This window comes from Myotis lucifugus, unplaced genomic scaffold (genome assembly GCF_000147115.1).
Source record: "Myotis lucifugus unplaced genomic scaffold, Myoluc2.0 scaffold_49, whole genome shotgun sequence".
NCBI classification, from domain to species: domain Eukaryota; kingdom Metazoa; phylum Chordata; class Mammalia; order Chiroptera; family Vespertilionidae; genus Myotis; species Myotis lucifugus.
The window spans coordinates 3,245,889-3,269,419 of NW_005871097.1; the positions used below are offsets into that span (position 1 = coordinate 3,245,889).

General features: G+C 40.1%; 1 protein-coding gene across 1 annotated transcript in view; it reads right to left on the minus strand.

Moving 5' to 3' along the window:
* REPS2 (RALBP1 associated Eps domain containing 2) overlaps positions 1-23,531 on the minus strand; it is a 179,263-nt gene that overhangs the window by 103,822 nt on the left and 51,910 nt on the right. The window contains exons 5-8 of the mRNA XM_023753740.1: positions 20,352-20,475; positions 15,874-16,022; positions 12,009-12,132; positions 5,309-5,406 (exon numbers count right to left, since the gene is read on the minus strand). Of these exons, the coding sequence (XP_023609508.1) occupies positions 5,309-5,406; positions 12,009-12,132; positions 15,874-16,022; positions 20,352-20,475 (495 nt within the window). The remainder of the gene's footprint in view (positions 1-5,308; positions 5,407-12,008; positions 12,133-15,873; positions 16,023-20,351; positions 20,476-23,531) is intronic.

Below are 23,531 nucleotides of genomic sequence, written 5' to 3' on the forward strand. Positions count from 1 at the left end.
CTACCCCTACCTGTTCATTAGGAAACTTCCGCCGAAAACATAGCCAAACCCCCAACTAGAATGACAGTGTGGTAAAGTTCTCTACATGCTATTTGGCATTATTTTGTCTTTGAAGTAAGAAGAAGAGTGAGTATTGAGAATTTACCCCAAAAGACTGTTACATTTGTCTCTCCAGAAAGAGGAGAAAACCTCACAGCATGTATGTTTAGCATTTAAAAAGTGAGTGTGTTTGCCCTGGCTGGTTTGGCTCAGTGAATAGAGGATTGGCCTGTGGACTGAAGGATCCCAGGTTCGATTCCAGTCAAGGGCACATGCCTGGGTTGTGGCCTCCATTCTGGTGGAGGTCATGCAGGAAGCAGCTGATCAATGATTCTCTCTCATTATTGATGTTTCTATCTCTCTCTCCCTCTCCCTTCCTCTCTGAAATCAAGAAAAATACATATTTTTTTAAAGTAAGTGTGTTTTTGGTTTAAAATAAAGATAATTTTTTTCTAGTGAGATCTGGCTACAATGATATTTCATTTGCCAAACCTAAAATCCCTAAAGTTGGGTAAAAATAAACTGCATATATTAGATAGCTATAGGAATACTTATATTTGCTTACATATACATAAAGCATTCCCGGAAAGATACAAAAGAAACAGACACCACCAAATGTCTCTGGGATGAAAAAACAATAAAGATAGAATGCCCCTTCCTTTGGCTGAGATTCTTGGATAAATGAGATGAGGAATGAACCATTTTTTAAGAATTAAAAAATGGAAACCTCACATATACAAGAAATATTAGAAAATGCTCACATTTTGTGTTATCAATTGGAAAATGCATAGATGAGCTGAGACAAATGAGAAAACAAGGGCAAAGCAAGGATGAAGAGTAAGGTTTCCACACAGAACACAGACCATATGGGAAATGACAAGCAACTCTGCATGGCCAGAGGATGGAGGGAGAGAAGTAGTGGGCTGCTGTGACTGAAGAGGACAGTGGGGGGCCAAACACCAGGCCCTGAGAACCATGTTCAGGAATGTGGATGATACGTTGAGAGCAGCGGGTAGTGTGTGACAAGTTTCAATCAAGGGAGTAGGAGGGGCCGATTTGTGTTTTTCAGATAAATTTTGTCTGCAGTGAGGATAATGGATTTAAATAGGGCAAGAGTGGCAGCAGGAAAAAAAGAGTTAGAGGCTTATATAACAGATTTGGTGACGGAAGGTGGCCTGAACCGAGGAAGTGCAGAAGATAGATAAGAGAGGTATTTAGAAAATGAAATGGCAAAGACTTGGTAAGTCAATGGGCAGAAGGAGTGAGAGAAGAGTCAGAGACAGCTAAACCAGAAACAATGGCCACAAGCATGTGCTGATTAGTGGATAGAGCCAGGAATGGAAGAGTGAAAGCTGGTTTTCTGGGAAAGATGTTTAAAGTGACAGTGGGACATTAAAGTGAAGATGACTGGCAGATGGAGATATGTGGTCATCAACCTCCACATAACTAAGGAGTAATAGAGTGAGAATTGGTTCTAGGGCTCACCAACATGTATGGGACAGGCAGAGGAAGGAGAAATAAAAAAGATCAGGAAGAGATAGTCATAGAAGCAGGAGAGGACAGCATCGTTAACACCAAATGATGAGTCAGTGTCAAAAGCTGCTAAGGGGTCAATGAGACAGGGGCTTAACACAAGGTAATTTCTGGCAACCATGGCAAAAACAGAGGCAGTGGAGTAGAGTGGGAGAAGAAGAGGCAATTCTAAATCCTATGCCAGCGAAATTACAAATGCCTACATAGTCTATAGTTAGGATAACTTGTGAAAAGTAAACCATAAAATGACCTATAAACGTGGGATAAAAGATGAAGCAGAAAAGGAGACTTTACTTCTTTACAAACCACTATCAACCATCCACCACCTGAACAAAAGAAAACCTGAAATTCCTAAAAAATTAACCAAAAAGAGTATTCATTCCAAAGTTTGGGTGCTGGTTTTGGCATAAATACCTCTAAAATGCCAAGCCCATGAACTACAACAGAGTTGGACCAGGGTCCTTAAAAGCCTCCCTCAGTACCCAGAAGTAACCCCTTCTAATCAGGCAGGAAGGGCTTGAATACAAGGCCACAGGGGAAACTGCCATCAGCACGTTAAAATGGCAACATGAGGGGAATTAGTTACTCTGACCTGGCCTAGCACCGTGCCGAATCCATATTAATCCTCTTCCACCAAGAACCTTCACTTCAGATCCCCTCACCTACATGACTAATTCAGGTTGGCATTTTGCTTTCTGGGACGTGAAGCCCAGCCAAACCAAGTTGACAGGCATAAGAAGGAAACCTAAGAACTAAAGAAAGAAAAACACATCAGCCATGAAAACCACATACTGCTGTCCCAAAAAAAGGCCCCTTGCTCTCATCTTAAACAGAAGGCAATGCTCCAAACAGGAGGGGGAGAATCTCCACTGATGCCAAACAAACATTAAGGGAATCAGACTGTTGCAGATTATTACAATGGACTGTGAAATCCATTCCAAGTCATTCATATTACAGAAAAGAGAAGCAACTTGCCCCCAAGGTCACACAGAGTTTGGCTAGGCCTGGGCAAGCACCTGTCTGGTTTTTTTTATGCACTATACCATAAGTCCTCCTAATGGCCAATTGCTGCCAAATACTTATGTCCAGCCTCACTCTCCCCAAAGCTCCGGACTCATATATCCTACCATCTGACACCTACTCTTGGCTATCTCAAAAGCTCAAATTCCCAACATCCAACACTGAACTCATGATCTTTCCCTATTACTCCCAACACCAGTTTTTCATCCAAGGCCTCTTAGCTTACAGATGACATCACCATCCATCCGGTTCCTGAGCCAGAGACTAAGGAAGCATGTCCAGTGTTTGACCTCCAGCCCTACCACTTCCTGGCTGCAACCTTGAGTAAATTAAATAAGGTCTTTTAAACCTCAGGTTTTAGCAGCTGAAAAATGGAATAATAACAGGAATTACTTCATAAAATAGCTGTGAACAGTGAAAAAGATGATGTGTATAAAATGCTAAGCATAGAAAATAAATATGTGTGCAGTTCCCTCTATCTTATTGCCTTCTTCCTCCAATCCTACCCCTCCACCTGCTTAACACCTATGAATCATTCTCATTTCAACTCAAATGTTACTCCCTGCTGGAAGCCTTCCTTGATCACCCCCTGCCTGCCAAGGTTAGGTCATAACCGCCCCCCTGCCACTTTTAACCCTCAAAGCACAGTGTAATTTCCATTCACATCACACTATGATGGTTTGATTAATGGCCATCTCCTCCAATTGCCTATAAACTTCATGAAGGCAGAGAATGGGAGTGTTATACCTCATTTTTGTATTCTCAACACTGTACTTAGCACATAATAGGTGTTTAGTAAACATTAGTTGAGTGAAATGCCCAGGATGCATTTTTATCAGCAGAAAAATGGACCTAGAGTTTTGAAGAGAAGTCACAGAACATCCCATCCAGGGGGCCAGGTAGAAGGCCTGGCGAGCCCCATCTGACCTACAAAGTTCATGACTTACTGCCTGTTTGACTGTCATTCTAACTGTTAAGAATTTGGTCTCCATGGTGTTAGAATATACTCTGCATAAACATGCACAGCCACACCCTGGGCATTTTTTAGATGAACCCCAGTCCCTCCTATACCTTTCCTAATGTAACCATCACTTCACCGTGGGTGTAATTCTAGTGTTTAAAGACACATATTTTTGTACCACAGGACCTCTAAACACAGCCAACTGCTACATCTAGGGCTTACCTGAAGAAACAGCTGTCTGTTCTAACTCCAGGGTAAAATTGAGTTCTATGGGATCTAGGAGGGAATGGCATTTTGGCTCTCCAATGTGGTACCAATAAGGTATTTTCAGGAATATTTTTTCACTACACCCAACATTTATTTATGCAGAAACTTTAGAACCTAGCCTCCTTCTAACATGGGACTCTAATGTATAGCAAAGTATTTTAAAGTGCAGGTTTTGACATTGGGCAGGCCTGGATTCAAATTCTGGTTCTGCTACTTAGGAATTATGAGTATAACCTTAGACCCATTACTCAACCTCTCTCAGTCAGTTAACTCATCTATACTAATAGATATAATAGCACCTAGATATTATAGTGGCAAGGAACACTAAATATAAGTACCCTGCTTATGGCTAAATTATTGTATTTAAGAAAGTTCTTTGTATGGGGTGGAGGGTGAGGTGGGCTAGGGAAGGTCAATGGGGGGAAAGGGGGACATATGTAATACGTTCAACAATAAAGATTTTTTTTAAAAAGGAAGTTCTTTGTACACAGAGTACTATCACCTTAGAAGATAAAGTTCTGTACCATGCCTAACAGTGCCCGTTCCCAGTGGGTATTCAGTGAACACCACGATCTTCCTTAGCTTTGTCTATTTTGGTCCAGACACCAGCCCACTTCCTTATGGGAGTATCTGACACCACCCTGCTATTTTGAGTAGATCTGCCTGCACATAAATGATCCTCTTCCTAACTTGGACAATTGAAATGTTATACAAATCACCCTACTTCCTCTTGTCTTTAGGGTCAAACAGTGAACCAAGTTTTTTCATAACTTCTCTCATGCACACACACACCCTTTGTTGAGAATATGACTTCCCCAACACAGGACTCAGAGATACTACACAAGAAAACAGTGGCAAACACAGGAAAAAAAGAGTTCTTTATCCAAGGGAAAACACTGGAGAAAGAAAGGGGAGCTGAAATGTTCTAAGCAATGGTGTAGCCAGAAAAAACTGAAATATCACTGGGCTTCTACCATAATATTTCTTTTGTATCAATTAAATATGAGAAAGAGTGGTTGCTGCCACTTATAAGATAACTGCTCTCCAAACAGCATTGAACTAGGCACTGAGGGAGAATACAGAAGGACTACCTCTGCCTTCCAAAAGCTTGCAATGTAATTAGAGGCACAAAACAAATGGGCAACACTTAACTATGCACTGATAATAAAGAATAAATAAGGCATAGATACAACAGGCTGTTTGGGGGAAAGTAAAGCTCTCCTGAAAAAGGTACCTAATGATTAAGTAGATGATGGTGGAAAGGCATTTTAGACATACCAATGACCAGGAACCAGCCTGGATTACTCTAGAGACAGACAGAAACATATATAATACAAACGATTTAGGAAAATACACAAGCAACAGAACAAGAAGTACAATCTTTGTATGAGGGGGCAGTTTTATATCTTCCTTGCAAAAAAAAGAGGGCCCATCAAAAAATCATGTCCCCAAAGTCTCCCATTGGCATAACCCCACAACATCTCTTACCCGGATGAGGGAAGCCTGATGCCGAGGCGGCTTGGTTCCTTGGTTCCCCGATGAGGGTCCCTCAGGCTGGACAAGGGGCTGTCTAGCTTCATAAGGAGCTGAAACCAGAGCGAAAGTCATCATGGTACTCAAAGATTCCACCCAAGAATTATGACTTCACATTCCAACCGATACAGTGTCTGCTTTTAAGGGTAGAATTATCAAAGGAATTAGAGTTTATGTACATAGGGCCACCTAGGACCAACAAACCTTGGTGCCCCTGGGTACAATTTAACTGAACAATCTAAAGATAACCAACCAATGTATGATAAGGCAGGAAAATATTTACATCAGGTTAAGATTAGGAATAAATTGTAAGGGTGAAATGGTAAGAACCTAAATTGGGATAGAAAACAATGAGAGCCATTAGAAAAGTGCCATGTTATAAATGTTCAAATTCTTGAGATAGGTAAATTCTATATATACCCTCCTATTTAAAAGTCCTCCATTCATTCCCCTCCCCCTACCCCCCACCCTTGCAAAGAAGTAAATGTATATGCATTTTTTTGTTGTTTTTTGGTTTTTGTTTTTTTTATCTTTAATTTCTTTATTGGTTAAGGTATTACAAATGTGTCCTCATCTCCCCATTAACCCCCAACCTCCCCCCGCCATGCTCTCATCCCCCTGTTGTCTGTGTCCATTGGTTTGGCTTATATGTATGCATACAAGTCTTTTGGTTGATCTCTTCCCCTTACCCCCACCCTCCCCTACTTTCCCTCTGGGGATTGACAGTTTGATCACTGTTTCTCCATCTCTGGATCTGTCCCTGTACATCAGTCTATGTTGTTCTCTATATTCCACAAATGAGTGAGATCATGTGGTATTTATCTTTCTCTGACTGGCTTATTTCACTTAGCATAATGCTCTCCAGTTCCATCCATGCTGTTGCAAATGGCAAGAATTCCTTCTTTTTTACCGCAGCGTAGTATTCCATTGTGTAGATGTACCACAGTTTTTTAATATGCATTTTGAATACTAAGGCTCAATATTATCATTTATTTTGTTTGTTTGTTTTTGAGAAATAAATAGCACTATCTTCTTTTCCTTTTTGGAAAGAATGTGAAACCAAGTTGAGAAAAATACCAAAAAAATGTATTTTATTTTTTATTTCCTTTTTTTTACTAAGAATAAATGTATTTTATATTTATTATTTTATCATTTGATAACCAAACTAAAACTAATTTTGTTACCTTTAAAAAAAGGTTTTTTAAGCCACAAAAAATGAATACTTTTTTATTCCTTTTAATTCCAGAACACTTAATGACCTTGCCAATAGGGCAGAAAAATAGTTAAACCAGGTAGTATGCAGCTCCAATAGAAAAGAGAAATTATCACCCAAGATGAAACCATTTCTGATATGTGTGGGTTAACAGTTCGAGCTTTTGGAAGTATGTAAAGAAGTAAAATGCTTTCTTTCTGTAGTTTCCTTATAAGTAAAATTAGACAGAGAGAGCAGAGCAGCCTATTAGTGCAGCACCTTTAGCACAGTGTGATCTTTTTAAAACAAAGAAGGTATAATAACAGCACATCAAGAATAACAAACAACTCCTCGGCTCACATCTGCTTATTGTGCTTCATCCAAGAAACTGGAACACAAGATTATAACAAAATAAAACACATTAACATATCAAAATCATTGCCTAGCAAATCACTTAGTGTATTTTCAGACTCTACTAAGAATTATTAAAAATATAAACATTGCAAAAGAAACATAAACAGGAAGCACATAATCCAGATCTTAAAAATAAATCTCAGCTGGTAGACAGGTATTGAGAAAGATTTTTAAGATCATTTCACTTTGATGAAACACCAAATTAAACTCTTAATGCCAGAAGGTTTGGATGACAATAAACTGTATCATAGTTGGGATACTAATGGTCATAAGCTTTCCCTGGGAAGTTGATCCTACATGATTCTGGTTCCCCTCAGAAAGAGGGAGCTTCTACTGCCTAGGAGGGAACTGTTTGGGGGAGGACATCTGGCCCATGACTCCAGTCCTTTACCTACAAGGACCTTTTTCCTTTGGGAGAGACAGACCTAGCTCATCAATAGGCCGAATGAAGACTCAGCCACATGGAGGATCATTTTTGGAGAGCCTAGCGGGGCAGATTTTCTCTTCCTACTCCTGTGGGAAGCCTGGATTAGCCACACCTGCCTGTGACTAGAAAGGTGTCTGAAGCCCATGCAGTCACAAATCTAAGACTCATGCTCTGATCAGTTCTATCAGCGCCACAGCTGATATTCAGGCCATCATTGGTCTGACTACTGTCTCATTCCACAACTGGATCTGAATTCTAGTCTCCTTCCTCCCAAATAAAACACAAGACATGGAACTCAATGCAAAAAAAAATATATATATATATATATTCATAGATCCCCTTAGAAGAGTATATATATGTATATAGAAGCACATTTTTCTCCAAGAATAGGAGATCTCGTCAATCATCTCTAAAGATCTCATCAATCGGAGATTCAATGTCAAACTAGAACAGTACATGTCAAACTAGAAGTGACATGAGTAACTTCACAATAAAGACTCTACATCTGCAGTCAACCCAATGAATGGTGACCTGAAGGTGACTTTCAAGAATACTTAAGAATTTCACAAATAAAACGAATACCAGATTCTAAAAAACACAAAAGAAAATACTAGGGAACATTTGAGCACCTACAATGTGCCAGAAACTGGTAGGCACAGATGTTTACATTTCTCATTTGATCCACAAAGCAAACCTCTGAGGCAGAGATTATTCTATTTCACAGATAAAGGAAACTGAAGCCCAGAAAATGAAATACCCATAGTCACATAGGCTGGAAATGGACAGAAATGAGAACTGTAGGCCCACCAAGTCTACTTTTAGGGCCAGGAAACAAACATCACAGCTCATGCTCGTAAGTGAGTAAATACCTAGAATTAATACATCAGAATAATATGTATAAATAAAAGCAGAACAGACATATTGATTTTGAGATAACACATTAGACATCAGAAGAAACAAGTGAAAGAGTTGAAAGTAGTTGCCTCTGGAGATCAGAAACAAGTTCAGTGGGAAGAATAGTTGTATTTACTATAGGCATGTAAATATTATTTAACTATATACATGTATTACTATGATTTAAACATCATTTTTACAATATGGATAGCATTATATGCCTCTGAGGGTTGTGGTAAGAAGAATAGAATGCACATAAAGACCTCGGCATGATGCCTGGCACATAAGTCTTACCCAATGAACATTAGCTACAGCTATTTCCAGCAAGTGAAACTAACAGGAGCCCAGGAGAGAAGCTGAAGAGGGGCTCTGAATTCCAGACTGGTCTGATGATGCTCATTCTGATTTAAAGCATACTCAATACATGTCCCATCAGCCAGGAATCATGGCAGAATATTGAACAGGGAAATGACCCCAGAAAATGTATTACAAGAAAATTATGCCAGTAGCAAAACTCCTTTCTGAAAAGGTGGAAACTAAAAATAACTCTGGATTGCTTAGTACCAGAGTCGCTAAGGTTTAACAGGTTTTAGATATGCTACTGTCCAGACCACCGGTTGCCAACTGGTGGTCCGTGAGGTCTGAAAGGTTGGCAACCACTGGTGTAGACCAAAGGTAAGATGGAGTACAAAAATAGGAAAGAGAATCCCGAGTCCATCAAATGGGTTGGAGAAATTGAGTTCTGAAAACGTGGGGAGAGAGAGAAGGAAGACATGTGATCTTCTCTTACTTCTTGACATAAAGATATGTAACAAAAAAAAAAGGAAGCAAATAAGTAAAGAAAATCCTTTGGGGGGAAATCCACCGACACTATAAAAACAGGAATTAACAAGCTTTGACGTGAATAGTATCAATTAGAAGCAAAAATCACAAGATGGACCCAAGTTGCAGATAGAAAAATTCTCCCTTCCTTTGACTTACGTAGATGAGGAAGTCTAAATAGAAATACCTGTAAACATTTTATTTATGAATGACCTTGTTCCTAGCTACAGGAACCTAACAGCCTCCTAATTGGTGGCTAGACCCAGGAAACTCAACTTCTTGAGAAACAGGAGACTGTTCACTCAGATTCCTCTTTATGGGTAAGCTGCACAAAGAAGAACCCTCTAGAAGAGCAGCTCATCAGTCTAAGGATCATAATGTAGGAGAAAAACCAGGAAGGGATAACAGAAACTTAGAAAAAATGTTTCAAGAATAAAGGGAATGACCACAAAAATATGTACTTCACATCTAACAGAATGACTAAAATTAAAAACACTGAAGAAAAAGAAACCACTGAGAATACCAAATGCTTTCAAGGAGCATGAACTCTCTCATACACTGCCAGTGGGATGTATGCAACCACTTTGGAAAACTCTTTGGTACTTTCTCATAGATCTACCCTAAGTCTAACAATTCTACTCCTAGGTGCCAGGGAAATTACAACATATGTCACACTCATATTCATAACAACCAAACACTGGAAACAACCCAAATGTACATCAACAGGACAATGGCTCATCAACCTGTGATCCATTCATGTGATGGAACACTACTGAGTAATAAATAGGAACAAACTACTGATATACACAATATGGATGAATCTCAACCACTATGCTGAGGGAAAGACTGCAGACAAATAAGAGTACAGTCATTCAATATGATTATATTTATATGAAGTTCTAGAAAAGACAAAACCAATCTATAGTGATAAAAATCAGAACAGTGCTTGCACTAGGGAACAGAGCAGTGATGGCGAACCTTTTGAGCTCGGCGTGTCAGCATTTTGAAAAACCCTAACTTAACTCTGGTGCCGTGTCACATATAGAAATTTTTTGATATTTGCAACCATAGTAAAACAAAGACTTATATTTTTGATATTTATTTTATATATTTAAATGCCATTTAACAAAGAAAAATCAATCAAAAAAATGAGTTCACGTGTCACCTCTGACACGCGTGTCATAGGTTCGCCATCACTGGAACAGAGGGTGACTGGAAAGGGGCATCTCTGAGGTGACAGAAATGTTCTATTCTTGATCCAAATGGTGGTTACATGGGTATATCCATTTGTTAAAACTCAAACTGAGTATTTTAAATGTGTGAATTTTATATGTAATTTTTACCTCACTCTTTTTAAAAACATATTTTTAAAAAGCATAAAGGCATGAACAACCTTGACAGAGGCTGCTAATAGTCAAGAAAGATGGAGAGAAGGATGTTATCTCCTTGCCACTAGAGGAACGGAAGCCCAATTTGAATGGGATGAGGAGAGAATGGGCCATGAAATAAAGCTAGTACGGACAAGGTTTTTAAGGAATATCAAAAAAGATAGGGTGGAACGTGGTGATACACTGAACAAAAATGACTCACCTGCGAAATAAAAATAAAAAATCAGGCACCATGCTAGGCACAGGACTCCAACTTCCAAGCCCAAATAAGATTAGGAATTTTTAAAAACCCACTTCTAAAAACACAGAAATCAGGCAGGAGGGGGACTGGACTGTAAGAGGAAAATGAATTCTCAACCCCATTTTGTTGCAGACATCAGTAGGACATTCGAGTTCCAGGAGAGTGATTTCCTGTTACAATATCATCTTGCATTTGCAAAGGACTTAATTTCTAATCAGATTTTATACTCACGTTCTCACTAAACCTTACAGTACCCCTATAAGATACTCCACTTTAAAAGAGAAGAAACCATGCTTCAGAGCAGTTAAATGGCTTGCCCAAGGTCACATAGCTAGTCACATAAACCCACACTTCCTGATTCCAATCAAAAGATTTTTCCATTATGCTATACCTGCTTCTTTCTGCAAGATTACAGCCTCTCTCTAGTCCAGGCTAGCACACATTTTATATCTGTATCCCTCTAGAAGTCACCACTATTTTCAATGCAGCAAAAGCCTGCAGAAACTGGGTCATTTTCAGCCATAGTCCACAAAATAAAAAGGGGGATTATGGGTATCCAATTCTAGAATACCTTTAATTGGTCATATCTTAAACTAGGAGTCTGAGCCCCAGGAGGACAAGCTGCTGCAGTGAATTTATGGAGTTTTAGCACTGCGCCTAGGCAGCCAACTCTGCAAGTCATCCTTAGAACCAACTAACGGATTTTACCAATAGCATGGCCAGCACAGCCTGAATGTGAGCAAGCAGGCAACCCCACAATGGACACACGCACTTCTCAGCAAAATGCTTTCCCTATCATTTCCTTTATTCTTATTCCCAAACACAAGAGCTAAATAATTCCATTTATGTGATCAGTCTTTAACAGTTGAATCAACTCTTTTGCATTTGCAGTGTTATATTTTTAAGTCATTCCATAAAAGCAGTTCTTATATAAATATGTTTGGTATGTTTGCAGGAAAGAATAACATTTCCAAAACAACACAACCCCTTAATATGCCACTTTCCTGTATGATGAAATCTGTATATGAGAGATTAAATCATCTAAATCGTTGTTTACAAGTCTAAAGTTTGTAGGATGGGAGACAAGGCATTACTAAGATATATTTCATTTTATTTTTTTAAACCTTGCTTGAGAGGATAAAATTAAATTGAGCCATGTTTCCAAAGACAGAGGTAATTAAGTCCGGAGATTCAGCAGCTGGCAGCATTGCTGCCTGATAGATTAAGGAGTCTCCAAGACCTTGCCTGGGACAGCTGGCCTGCAGATTGCCTCTTACCTGGATGCATCTGCTCCGTGCTGCTCCGCAGTTTGCTGTAGCCATGGCTCAAGGGCACCCTCTGGTAATGAGGCGGAGAAGAAGGAGGGGAGGCGAGGGGTGACATCGTAGGAGACTGTGTTTCCTGCTTCAAAGAATCAGAGCAGAGTTCAGAAGCAATCACTGGAGAAGCCTGGCACTCTGAGCTGCAGTTATGAAGCATAACACAGCTCTACTGCTGGTGAGCCAGTTGATTTAACAAATGGAGGAAATGTTTTCTCAAAAATTCGGCTGGGTTAAAAAATCAGTGTCTGAGGATTCAAAAGTCTCCCAGAGAATAAAGTCTCACCAGTACTCAGGTACCTAAATTATTAAAACAAGCCTGGAACACTTTCAGTTATTCCAATAATATTTTCCTTTGGAAAATAAAAGACACTGATCATCACAAGAAATAACATTCATACTCCCCAATTTTGATCTCTTTGTGGATAGATTCAATTTTCATTCATTAATAAAGGCCCCTTCTTTCTGGATTTACACTCATCAAGTCTTCCAGCAAATGTGGCTATTAAAATATTTTAAAGGCTTAATGCTAAATATTCTTAGAGTTTACTATGCCAAGTAAAATGGCAGGGTTTTTTTTTATTTTTACATCGAGAGATTACAAAATAGTTAATTATGGGTAAACCACTCCAACTAGCCCACTTGTAAACACTAGGATGGAGCCTTAAACATGTTACAATTAGAATCTCAATTCAAATGTGAACCTGATGTTGGACCCTAGACAAGAAAATCAACCTTACTCTGATACTGGGTTTCCTCCTCTGTATTTTTTTAATGCTAACAGAGTGGTAATTTCAGAGTGCCCAAGTACCAAAGAAACAGTAATTTTTATCAACACAGGCACTATATAGTTGCTATTAGTCTAAAAAATTCAATCTGAGATACTGATTAATAACTTTTCTTCAAGAATATTTGCTTTGAACTGTGAGCAGATTGGGTGGGGCTAGCACAGTGATGGCGAACTTTTTGAGCTTGGCGTGTCAGCATTTTGAAAAACCCTAACTTAACTCTGGTGCCGTGTCACATCTAGAAATTTTTTTATATTTGCAACCATAGTAAAACAAAGATGTATATTTTTGATATTTATTTTATGTATTTAAATGCCATTTAACAAAGAAAAATCAACCAAAAAATGAGTTCACGTGTCAGAGGTGTCATGCGTGTCATAGGTTCGCCATCACTGGCTAGCATAAACCCAGCCAAAAGGATGTGTCCTTACTCACACAGCCAGGGGATGGGTCCAGGGCACCAACCATCCTGGAGTAGTGAACCCTCATTCCTCTCCAAATGCTGATAGGAAAGCATGCCAAAGAGTGGTGACTGAAGATCCCTATGCTCCTTTTTATATATATCCTTGAATAACATGCTACACCTCACTTAAATATAAAACTACTGGTGTTCCGGTGCACAGATTCATGCACATTGAAAGGAAATTAATTAGAAGAAATATTTTAATATCACTATTCGTCCTTTCTCTATAATAGAAGTGTCAACCAAATTCACGATCAACAATGATAGGTTGAAACATGAGCGTGCAACTGGTGCCAGCGAGAGCTTTACATGTATCGCGCATGTGCAAGTCAACTTAGCCTTCTCTCTCTCTCTCTCTCTCTCTCTCTCTCTCTCTCTCTATATATATATATATATATATATATATATATATATATTAAACTTGCTTAATTACACCTGCTTTCTGATTTAGCAAAACTTTTTCCAGCCCAGTGAAGCACCACAACTTCTCTTTCAGGTAATTGTCAGCAACACAGCAGTAAATATCAACACAAAGCACATTATTATTGTAGATCACCCAGGGAGAACAAAGGGTAAAATATTTAACTGCAGCAGTGTTTGACTATATGCTGCGCAGTGAGAAAACCTGAAGTCATTTTCAAGGTCCACCATTTCTTCTTTTCAGTCGGGTCAAGTTTCTAAACTTTCTAAATCTCCGTTTTCCAGCTAATGAAAAGAAAATAGGATTCCATCGAGTCTCCTATCTACCTACTCCAGGACTTCTGTGAGGATCAAATGAGATGAGGCACGTGAAAACGCTTCACAAACATTTGGTTAAAGTGTAAAATGTTTGCACCTGGTTATAAAGCAAGTTGTGTTCCTGGACTAAAGAAACTGTAAGGAGGCTAGTTGTTGCTAGGGAGAGGAAGCCGGGCATTGCTACGTGATGTCATTACCCAGCACCCACAGCCACTATTTCTGGGCTGGGCTGAGCTGTGGGCCGAATTTTGCGCCATGGGGTCTTGGCAGCACTGGCTATGATTTGGTGGGCTGTCGCCCCAGGGTGGTGGCGAGGCCTGTGTCCCACTTGGGGGAAGCCAAGTGTTGGTTTGTTGGCGCCAAGTCTGTGGTGCCATTTAAATGGCCAGTGCACGCCAAGGAAGCTCCTGCATTGAGCTTCTGTCCCCCGGTGGTCAGTGCACATCATAGCTACCAGTCAGATGGTTGACGGACACTTAGGCTTTTATATATATGGATAAGTATAAAACTTCTGCAGTAAGACCTCAGATATCCAGCATTATTAAGGTGAGCCATATAAATTAGTTCTCCAACTTTAATTTCACTGCATTTTAAAATCATTTTTGCCCTGGCCAGTTTGACTCAGTGGATAGAGCATCATCCAGCAGACTGAAGGGTCCCAGGTTTGATTCATCAAGGGCATGTACCTTAATTGCAGGCTTAATTCCTGGCCCTGGTCAGGGCTCATGTGGGAGCAACCAACCAATGTGTCTCTCTCACATTGATGTTTCTTTCTGTGTGTCTCTCCCCCCTCCCTTCCAATCTCTCTTAAAAAAATCAATGGGAGAATATCCTCAGGTGAGGTTTAACAAAAAAATATATACAAACAGACCATCAAACCTCAGAGGGAAGGTAGGGGAGGGTGGGGGGAAGGGGGAGAGATCAACCAAAGGACTTGTATGCATGCATATAAGCCTAACCAATGGACACAGACACCCCCCCAAATATATGTTTCATCTTCCTAAGAATATAACAAATTTCTTTGCCTTATAGACGATATTATATTGAATATAATTTACTTATCTGCATGATTCAATATCTTTAGTAAAAGTATGAGCAGTACCTTGATGACTTCGGGGTTTACTAATGTGTTAAGACCATTTACCTCTTCTTGATGGGCTCACTCTTCTGGCATTTTATACTTTTGCCCCTACCAATCATCATCTGACTATTATAATTAGTGGTCTAATTTTAAAAGCCCATCCTCCCTATTCTTGTTCCTAACTTGCTAATGTGCAATGACAGTAGTTCCCAAGGTGCATTCCAAGCATGCTCCCAAAAAAAGATGCCCTGGTGGAAGAAGTTTAGTAAATACAGATCTCCGGGTGCCTTTATTGCAGGACTTCTCAGGGCATTTAATGTGCTAATGTGCACTATGAATCTCCAAGACTAAGGATTTAGTCTTCCCCCCAAAATAGGATACAAAGCAGCATTCTCCAAACATATCTAGCCAGAGAAACCTTTCTTCCAGACTTTCTTGGAAAACTCCTAAAAGTTACATTTCAAAAAAACTCATTTGGAAGTAGATTAATCAAATGAGTGCACTAAATCGGTGGCCTTACTTTGGACACAATTCTACATTAATGTAGGCTCTAAAGGCCCCATGGGTAGCTCATGATAATTCCTATGCATTGGCCTCTATTTCTTGATACAAGGAAATTTCATTGGCTCACTTCCAAGTCTGTAATTGTAACCCAGATGGTGAGATTTGCTGGAAGCCTGACAGCAGATAAGAGGCACTGCTACGTGAGGTTTCATGGTCAGTCAAATGAACATGCCTGATCAGATTGTTTACCTGTTTATCCTCATCATCCATTCTTTTGAAGGTATTTTTTTCCGAGATTAAATATGGAATTTGAGCCTTAGTTCCATGCAGCTCAGCCGAGTTCGCAAATCGTATGTCACTGTCCGTCTTTGACATCATAAATCGAGGCAGCGGCAATTCTTTAGGACCAGAACCAGAGAAGCTCAAGTGAGACTTTATTTTAGAACTGAGGAAAGGGAACTCACTCTCCAAAAAATGAATCACTTTTGAGGAAAATTTCCAGAGCACTAAATATAGATTAAATTTTTATTTCGACACAATAAGGACTCCTATAATAGTGTCAAGATAGAAAAATGCTACCAGTTTTACCAAAGTATTTTGGCTTAACATTTTTAAATGCCCTCAAGTCTTCGTAGACCTAATTCAGGGTTTGGACTCATCTCCCACTTCAGCCTTTATTTCAGCACCAAGAAAAAAGGATGTGATATTATATAAATAAGTGGCAAATGGTAGCGGGCAAAAATTACATAGCACTTATTATATGCCAGACACTGTATTAAGATGTGCAAATATTAGCTCATTTAATCCTCACAACAACTCAATAAGGTAAGAGTATCATTAGCCTTCACTTACAGATGTGGAAATAGACATCAATCATTTGAAGTGCTAATTAACATCCCCAAGACCACACAGTTCATCTGTGGCAGAGCTGGCTCTTTACTAGTGCCCAGTGCTGCTGCCCTACAGAACAGTTTCTTATCCTATGTTATTCCTTAATGAACTTTCACATTCAATCTCCAGTTGTCTTTTCATAATGGAATAAGGAAAATGGTATCAAGTTAAAGCAATTAGCCCAATGTTCAGCCAGATCCTACTGTCAAAACCATTAGCCACACTCACAATGCTACAAAGAACTGAAATGTAACTGATATATTTACTTATCTTTCAAACCTGACAAAACTATTCTGAAAACAGGAATAATGCTTTGGCACATTTCTAGTTCTCAGAACAGCAAATTACACAGCACAAACAACTCCAAAAATGGGGATAATATTGTGAATTACGCATAATGATTTGCATCTGTATCCACTGTTCAGGATAATACTCAGTGTGCCTTTGCGCTTCTATCAGCTCGCTATTCCAAAAACACAGCTGCACGTCCAATGATTGATGCTGTGCTAAAGCCAGAAAACATCTTAGCAACAGCAAGCAAGTATCCTAGTTCCCCAGGCAAAGAAGGTCCCTGGTTCTCTAATATCCACATCATGTTTATTTTTAGTTGCTATGTCCACATTTAATTCAAAGAAGTAGGCAATATGACAAATCCCTGTGTGATCAATCAGCCAAGGGCCCAAGAGACTCGAATAGGATAACCAATCTGGAAAATTAAACCAAGACTCTCCTGAAGAGAGGATGGCTGCCATTTTTTTTTTTTTTACTGTTTTAATGTTTCCCAACTTCAGCAGCTCTCCAGCACTCAAAGCAGGAATGGACTTCATAAGAGAAAAGTAAATCAAATAAGCTAATCCTATGGTGTCTTCTCAGAAAGGTATTTGTTTCAGCTCAGTCTGCAAAAAAGGATCTGAAAAGATGGAACAAGATCAAATAAATAATTTGTACTCTGATCTGCCGAAGAGAGGATGATTCTACTTCTGAGTACTTGAGGGGGGAAAAGAAGTAAATGGTCCAGCATTTGCAAGCTCCCTGACCAGTATTTTACTGGGTTCAGCAGATAACCCTGGCTGTTTAACCCAGCTCTGACTAAGGTGAGGCAAGAGATGCCTAGTGCCAATATTTAAGGATGCACTCACTCTCAGGGCTATGTAAATGCAGAGTCGACACTTGCAGGGCCCTGAGAGTGAGTGCCCCCTTAAATTAAGCACCCTAGGTACCTCTTGCCTCACCCCAGTTCAGGCCCAGGTATAACCAAATACTCATAGCTAAAGCAAAGCTCTTGAAAATGCTCCACTTGGCTTTCATTAGAAGGCACTCTCGACACTGGCTGCACATGAGTCATCTGGGGAGCTCTTAAAAACCCCAATGTTTATCCCAGCAGGCATGACTCAGTGGTTGAGTATCAACTTATGAACCAGGAGGTCACAGGTTCAAGTCCTGGTCAGGGCACCTGCCCAGGTTGTGGGCTCAATCCCCAGTTGGGGGCATGCAAGAGGCAGTCGATCTATGTTTCTCTCTTGTCAATATTTCTATCACTCTCTCACTCTCCCTTCCTCTCTCTCTAAAATCATTAAAAACATCTTTTTTAAAATCCCAATGTTCAGGCCACATCTCAGGCTAAATAGATTAGAATGTCTAGGGGTGGTCTCTGTTTTTTATTTTGCATTTAAAGCTCTGTAGGTCAGAGGTAAAAGGCATCAGGATTTATAAAACACAACTGAGAAAGGCTTATATTTGTGAAAAGTGTTAATCCTATATTTGTGAAAAGTGTTAATTAGGATACCAGGCAATCCTCCCCCACCCCCTCGGAAACTGTACTGTAGATTTGGGCACAAAGCAGGTAAAAGATTTCAGTCTTACTTAAAATAAGCAACAAAGGTGTCTGAACTTCATTCTTGTATACAACAAAGCAATTCTAACTTCTCCAAAAGATAAAGTTGGAAGATGCTACAATAAAGCTTAATGCCCATTTACAATGGAATGAAAACTATCAGTGCCTACCACAAATCCACTGTGATGTAAGTTTAACTATAAGTAACTAACAGCAGAGACTGCTATGTCTCATAGCAATAAACACTAAACGAGCCACTGAAATTATGCTCCATCAAGAAACTTGTTTCAAGGAACCAAATTATGTAATACCAACGGATGCCTTTTGGGTCAGATTTGTTCCCCCATTTGGATAATATTCCATGATTACAGATTACAGTCAGCACTTACTAAACAGAAAGAATAATCAAGAAGAAGATACTTTGCATAACAATGAAGAGCATGGGAACTGGAGGCTGAGCTCCTGGCTCCAAACTCTACTAGCCTTGCATCCTTAGGCAAGTTACTCAACTGCCCTAAACTTCAATTTCCACATCTGTAAGATAGGAATAATAACAGTCCCATAATAAAGACCGCCAGTGTTTAGCCACTTCTCTCTTTGCAGGCACATGAGAAAATTACATCCCCTCCAGTCTGCTTTGCAGTTGAACGAATCATGTGACAAGTTCTGGCCAATGCACTGTGAGTGGCAGTAATATGAGTCACATCCAGGCATTTAACTGCTAGGGTGAGAAACTATTTCTCTGTTCTGGCAATTATGGGAACAGGTGCTGTGCTGGAGGTGCCACAAGATAAAGCAGCCAGGATAACAGAGCCACCACATGGAGGGTAGCTGCCCTAGACTTCACCCCGACCCACTGCAAAGCAGGAAGCAAACCTTTGTTTTGTTATGACACTGAGATTTCAGTGGTGTCTCTTACCACAGCTTATCCTAGGCAACACAAACTGATACAAATACTGAATGTAGGACTTGTGAAGACTAAATGAGATAGTGCCTGCCATACACTAAACTTTTGATAAAGATGAGCAGAATGATCACAGTCCTCTGATGGTTAGGTAAAAGGGCTGTGTTTCCCCAAGCTATGAGCATCTTCTCAGCTATTTGGAGTTGTCCTACAAGGTTACCATGGACTAACCATAAATCCTGAACCCTCTTCGAGGTCTACCAGGGCAGGTGTAAACAGCTGATTGGTTTTCATCTCAATATGAGGAAAAGGAAAAAGTTTCTGCATGCTGTGTGGACATATCAAAGTCATTTGTATAAGAGTGAATTAACAGAGGACCTCAGCACATCCCTTGAGTATTCACCTTCTTCATACAGATTTGTAAAACCAATACTGAGGCAGTATAAATGATGACAAGAGTCTGGAGCTTTGCTTTTTGTTCAAGTTGTGGAAAGTGCTCAAGTATCAGTGGGTTGGGAGCAGGGATGGCAAGATAAGAAAATGTTAAATCAAAACTTTGAGAAGATAATTTCATTCTGCCAAAATTGGTACCCCCAAAGTACTTACTAATCATCAGGATGGTGCTTCAAGAATTGGGGAATTAAAGGATGATCAGAGCTGATATGACTGACAGGGACAAGAGAGAGAGAATGGGGGCAGTTCCACCCAGACTCTCCCACTTACTCAACCCCTTGTCCTGAACAAAGCCTTAAATGACAGTATGAATTCCTCAAGTGGAAAATTAAACTGAATGCTATTCTTTTGCCATGGCTCTGGAATTCCTGTCCCAATCTCTTCCTGCTAAAGAACAAAATCTATTTTAATGGCAAGTCAGTTAAAAGGAAGTAATCTCAGGTTGCTCTCTGAATTTTTCCCACTTAAAAAAAAAGAAACTAAGATACTTGCTGAGTTTTCTTATTTTAGTTTACAGGAGAGTTGGATAAAGCAAGGAGCAATTCCACAAATGCTTATAGAATAGGCTTTAAACCCACTACAAATGGTTCTCAGAAATAAGAAACAGGTCATGGGTAATAAAATGTATAACTGGGAGCTACTTACCACATTTAATACTCTCTATCCGCACAGGGAGGCCAGATTGTGCTGCAGCAATTAATTTCAAGGCAATGTAAAACTGAGTTGGACCAAAATAACCAACGCGCTTGGCACCACACAGTTCTGTGATCTGAAAACAGAAAAGAAAAGTGATGCTGAAAAACTCCATTTCATAACAGGAAAATGAGACAAGATATATTATGAAATCTCAAGGATTTCACAGTTTCGCTAACCACAAGTCCCTGGAGAACCTATGTGTACACACCGGTTTCTTTTTCTTCCAGTTTACAGGGAGGTATTCAATTCAGATAATTAAATTCTACCTACTCATGATGTTTCAGGACTGATTATTCCTCCTCTTTCAACAATAAAATTAAAGGTAACAAAGGATGGCTGTTATTCTTCTTACAAAAGAGAGTGACTTTTTCAGGGGGTGGATTCTGATGTATGAAATCTAGAAAGTCAGTGGGGGCGAAAAGAGAACAGATTAGTCATTTCCACTACCTGTGGATGATCCTAGTTGATCAAAATTAAAAGTGATTATTTTTTAAGTTCTCAGGCAAATGATTTCCTAAGCATTAAAATTACATCTTGAGTGCTCATTTCAGAGGAACAAAACGGAAGTATTTTCAAGATATTGCACCCTAGCTGGTTTTGCTCAGTGGATAGAGCATCGGCCTACGGACTGAAGAGTCCCGGGTTTGATTCCAGTCAAGGGTACATGCCCGGGTTGTGGGCTTGATCCCCAGTAGGGGGCGTGCAGGAGGCAGCCGATCAATGATTCTCTCTCATTGTTGATGTTTCTCTCTCTCCCTCTCCCTTCCTCTCTGAAATCAATAAAAAATATATTTTTTAAAAAGATATTGCAATCTTTCATTTGTAGACCTTAAACCAGGGGTCCTCAAACTATGGCCCGCGGGCCACATGCAAATACAAATATTGTATTTGTTCCCGTTTTGTTTTTTTACTTCAAAATAAGATATGTGCAGTGTGCATAGGAATTTGTTCATAGTTTTTTTTTTAAACTATAGTCCGGCCCTCCAACGATCTGAGGGACAGTGAATTGGCCCCCTGTTTAAAAAGTTTGAGGACCCCTGCCTTAAACTAACACATATCCTATTGGTGGTTTAAAATAACTTAAATTCAATGACTTATAGATACTCAAAAATTCAAATAATTGTAAGTGGGCGTGAAGAATTAAAAATTATCCCTCACTTCCTATGCCCCAGAGAAAAACACTGTATGTTCTTCTAGAAATGTTTTTTATCTCTAATAATAAAAAGGCAATATGCTAATTAGACCAGATGTCTTCCAGACTACCTCCGGACATCCTTCTTTTTTTTTTAAAATATATTTTATTTAATTTTTACAGAGAGGAAGGGAGAGAGATAGAGAGTTAGAAACATCGATGAGAGAGAAACATCGATCAGCTGCCTCCTGCACATCTCCCACTGGGGATATGCCCGCAACCCAGGCACATGCCCTTGACCGGAATCGAACCAGGGACCCTTCAGTCCACAGGCCGACGCTCTATCCACTGAGCCAAACCAGTTTTGGCCGGACATCCTTCTTGACAAAGCCGGGCCCAGGCGAAGTCGCCCGCAGTCCAGGGCGCCCTCGGCTACAGCTGGCCCAGGAGAAGCCATCCACGGTCCCGGGTGCCTGTGGCCAGCCAGAGGGAAGGAAGCCTGGGTCCTAGGTGTGGGGGCTGAGACAGAGGCAGTTAGGGGTGATCAGGCTGGCAGGGGAGCAATTAGGGGCAATCAGGCAGGCAGGCAGAGTAGTTAGGGGCGATCAGGCAGGCAGAGGTGGTTAGGGGTGATCAGGCAAGCAGGCAGAGGGTTTAGGGGCGATCAGGCAGGTGAGTAGTTAGGAGCCAGAGGTCCTGGATTGGAGAGGTTGCAGGCCAGGCTTAGGGACCCCCTCCCCCGTGCACAAAATTCGCGCAAGGGCCTTGGCCCCGGCCCCCACCTGCTGCCGCAGCCAGGGCCGTGGTCCCCGCCCGCTGAGGCTTTGTCCAGTGGTCTAATTAGTATATTACCCTTTTATTATTATAGATATATACTAGTATAATGCACACACCTGTGTTTTTTTCTTGTTGGTTATTCAATACTTCATACAAATAGAATACCACATACTATTTTGCACCATTTTTTCATTTAGCAATACTGTTTTCATGCCTCAAGACATCTCAGCCTGGATCCCCACCACCCTCAGGACAAAATCCTATCTCCTTAGTATGGCATTAAAGCCCCTTCACAACCTGTCCCTGAGCAGGTTTTCTAGTTTCATCTCAGGACACACACACATATACACACAGTTCTGTAGCTGCATTCAGCTTCTCCCACTGTCCAAACACATATTGCCCTTTCACATCTTTGTATCTAGTGCACATGCTATAGGAGATGGGAAACTAAAAAGCCTTAAAGCCCTGGTCTGTGTGGCTCAGTTGGTTGGAGTGTCGACCCATACATCAAAAGGTGGTGGGTTCAATTCCCAGTCAGGACGAGTATAGGAGGCAACTGATCAATGTTTCTCTCTCTCTCTCTCTCTCTCTCTCTCTCTCTCTCTCTCTCTCTCTCCCTCTCTCTCAAATCAATAAAAAATATCCTCAGGCCAAGCCAGGCTGTGGTTCAGCAGTTGAGTGTTGACCCAGGAACCAAGAGGTCACCAGTTTGATTCCTGGTCAGGGCACATGCCCAGGTTGTGGACTCGATCCCCAGTGCAGCGCATGTAGGAGACAACCAATCGATGATTCTCTCTCATCAATGATGTTTCTATCTCTCTTTCCCTCTCCCTTCTTCTCTGGAATCAATAAAAATATATTTTAAAAAAATATCCTCAGGTGAGTATTAAAAACTAAAATAAAATAAATAGCCTTAAAGTCAAGGTTGGTTTTCAATGAAGAAACTAACTAGTTTTATGACTTTGGCAAGTTAATTTAATCTGCCCGAAACCTAATTTCTTTCATATGTAAAGTAGAAATATTCTCTCTCTCATAAGACTATTGGAAGGAAAAATAAATAAATAATAAATAAATAAATAAATAAATAAATACTAAATGAACCTAATACAATACTTAGCACTCTATCTATATATACAAAAGCCTAAGCAACCAAATGACCAGTCACTATGATGTGCACTGACCACCAGGGGCAGACGCTCAATGCAGGAGCTGCCCCCTGG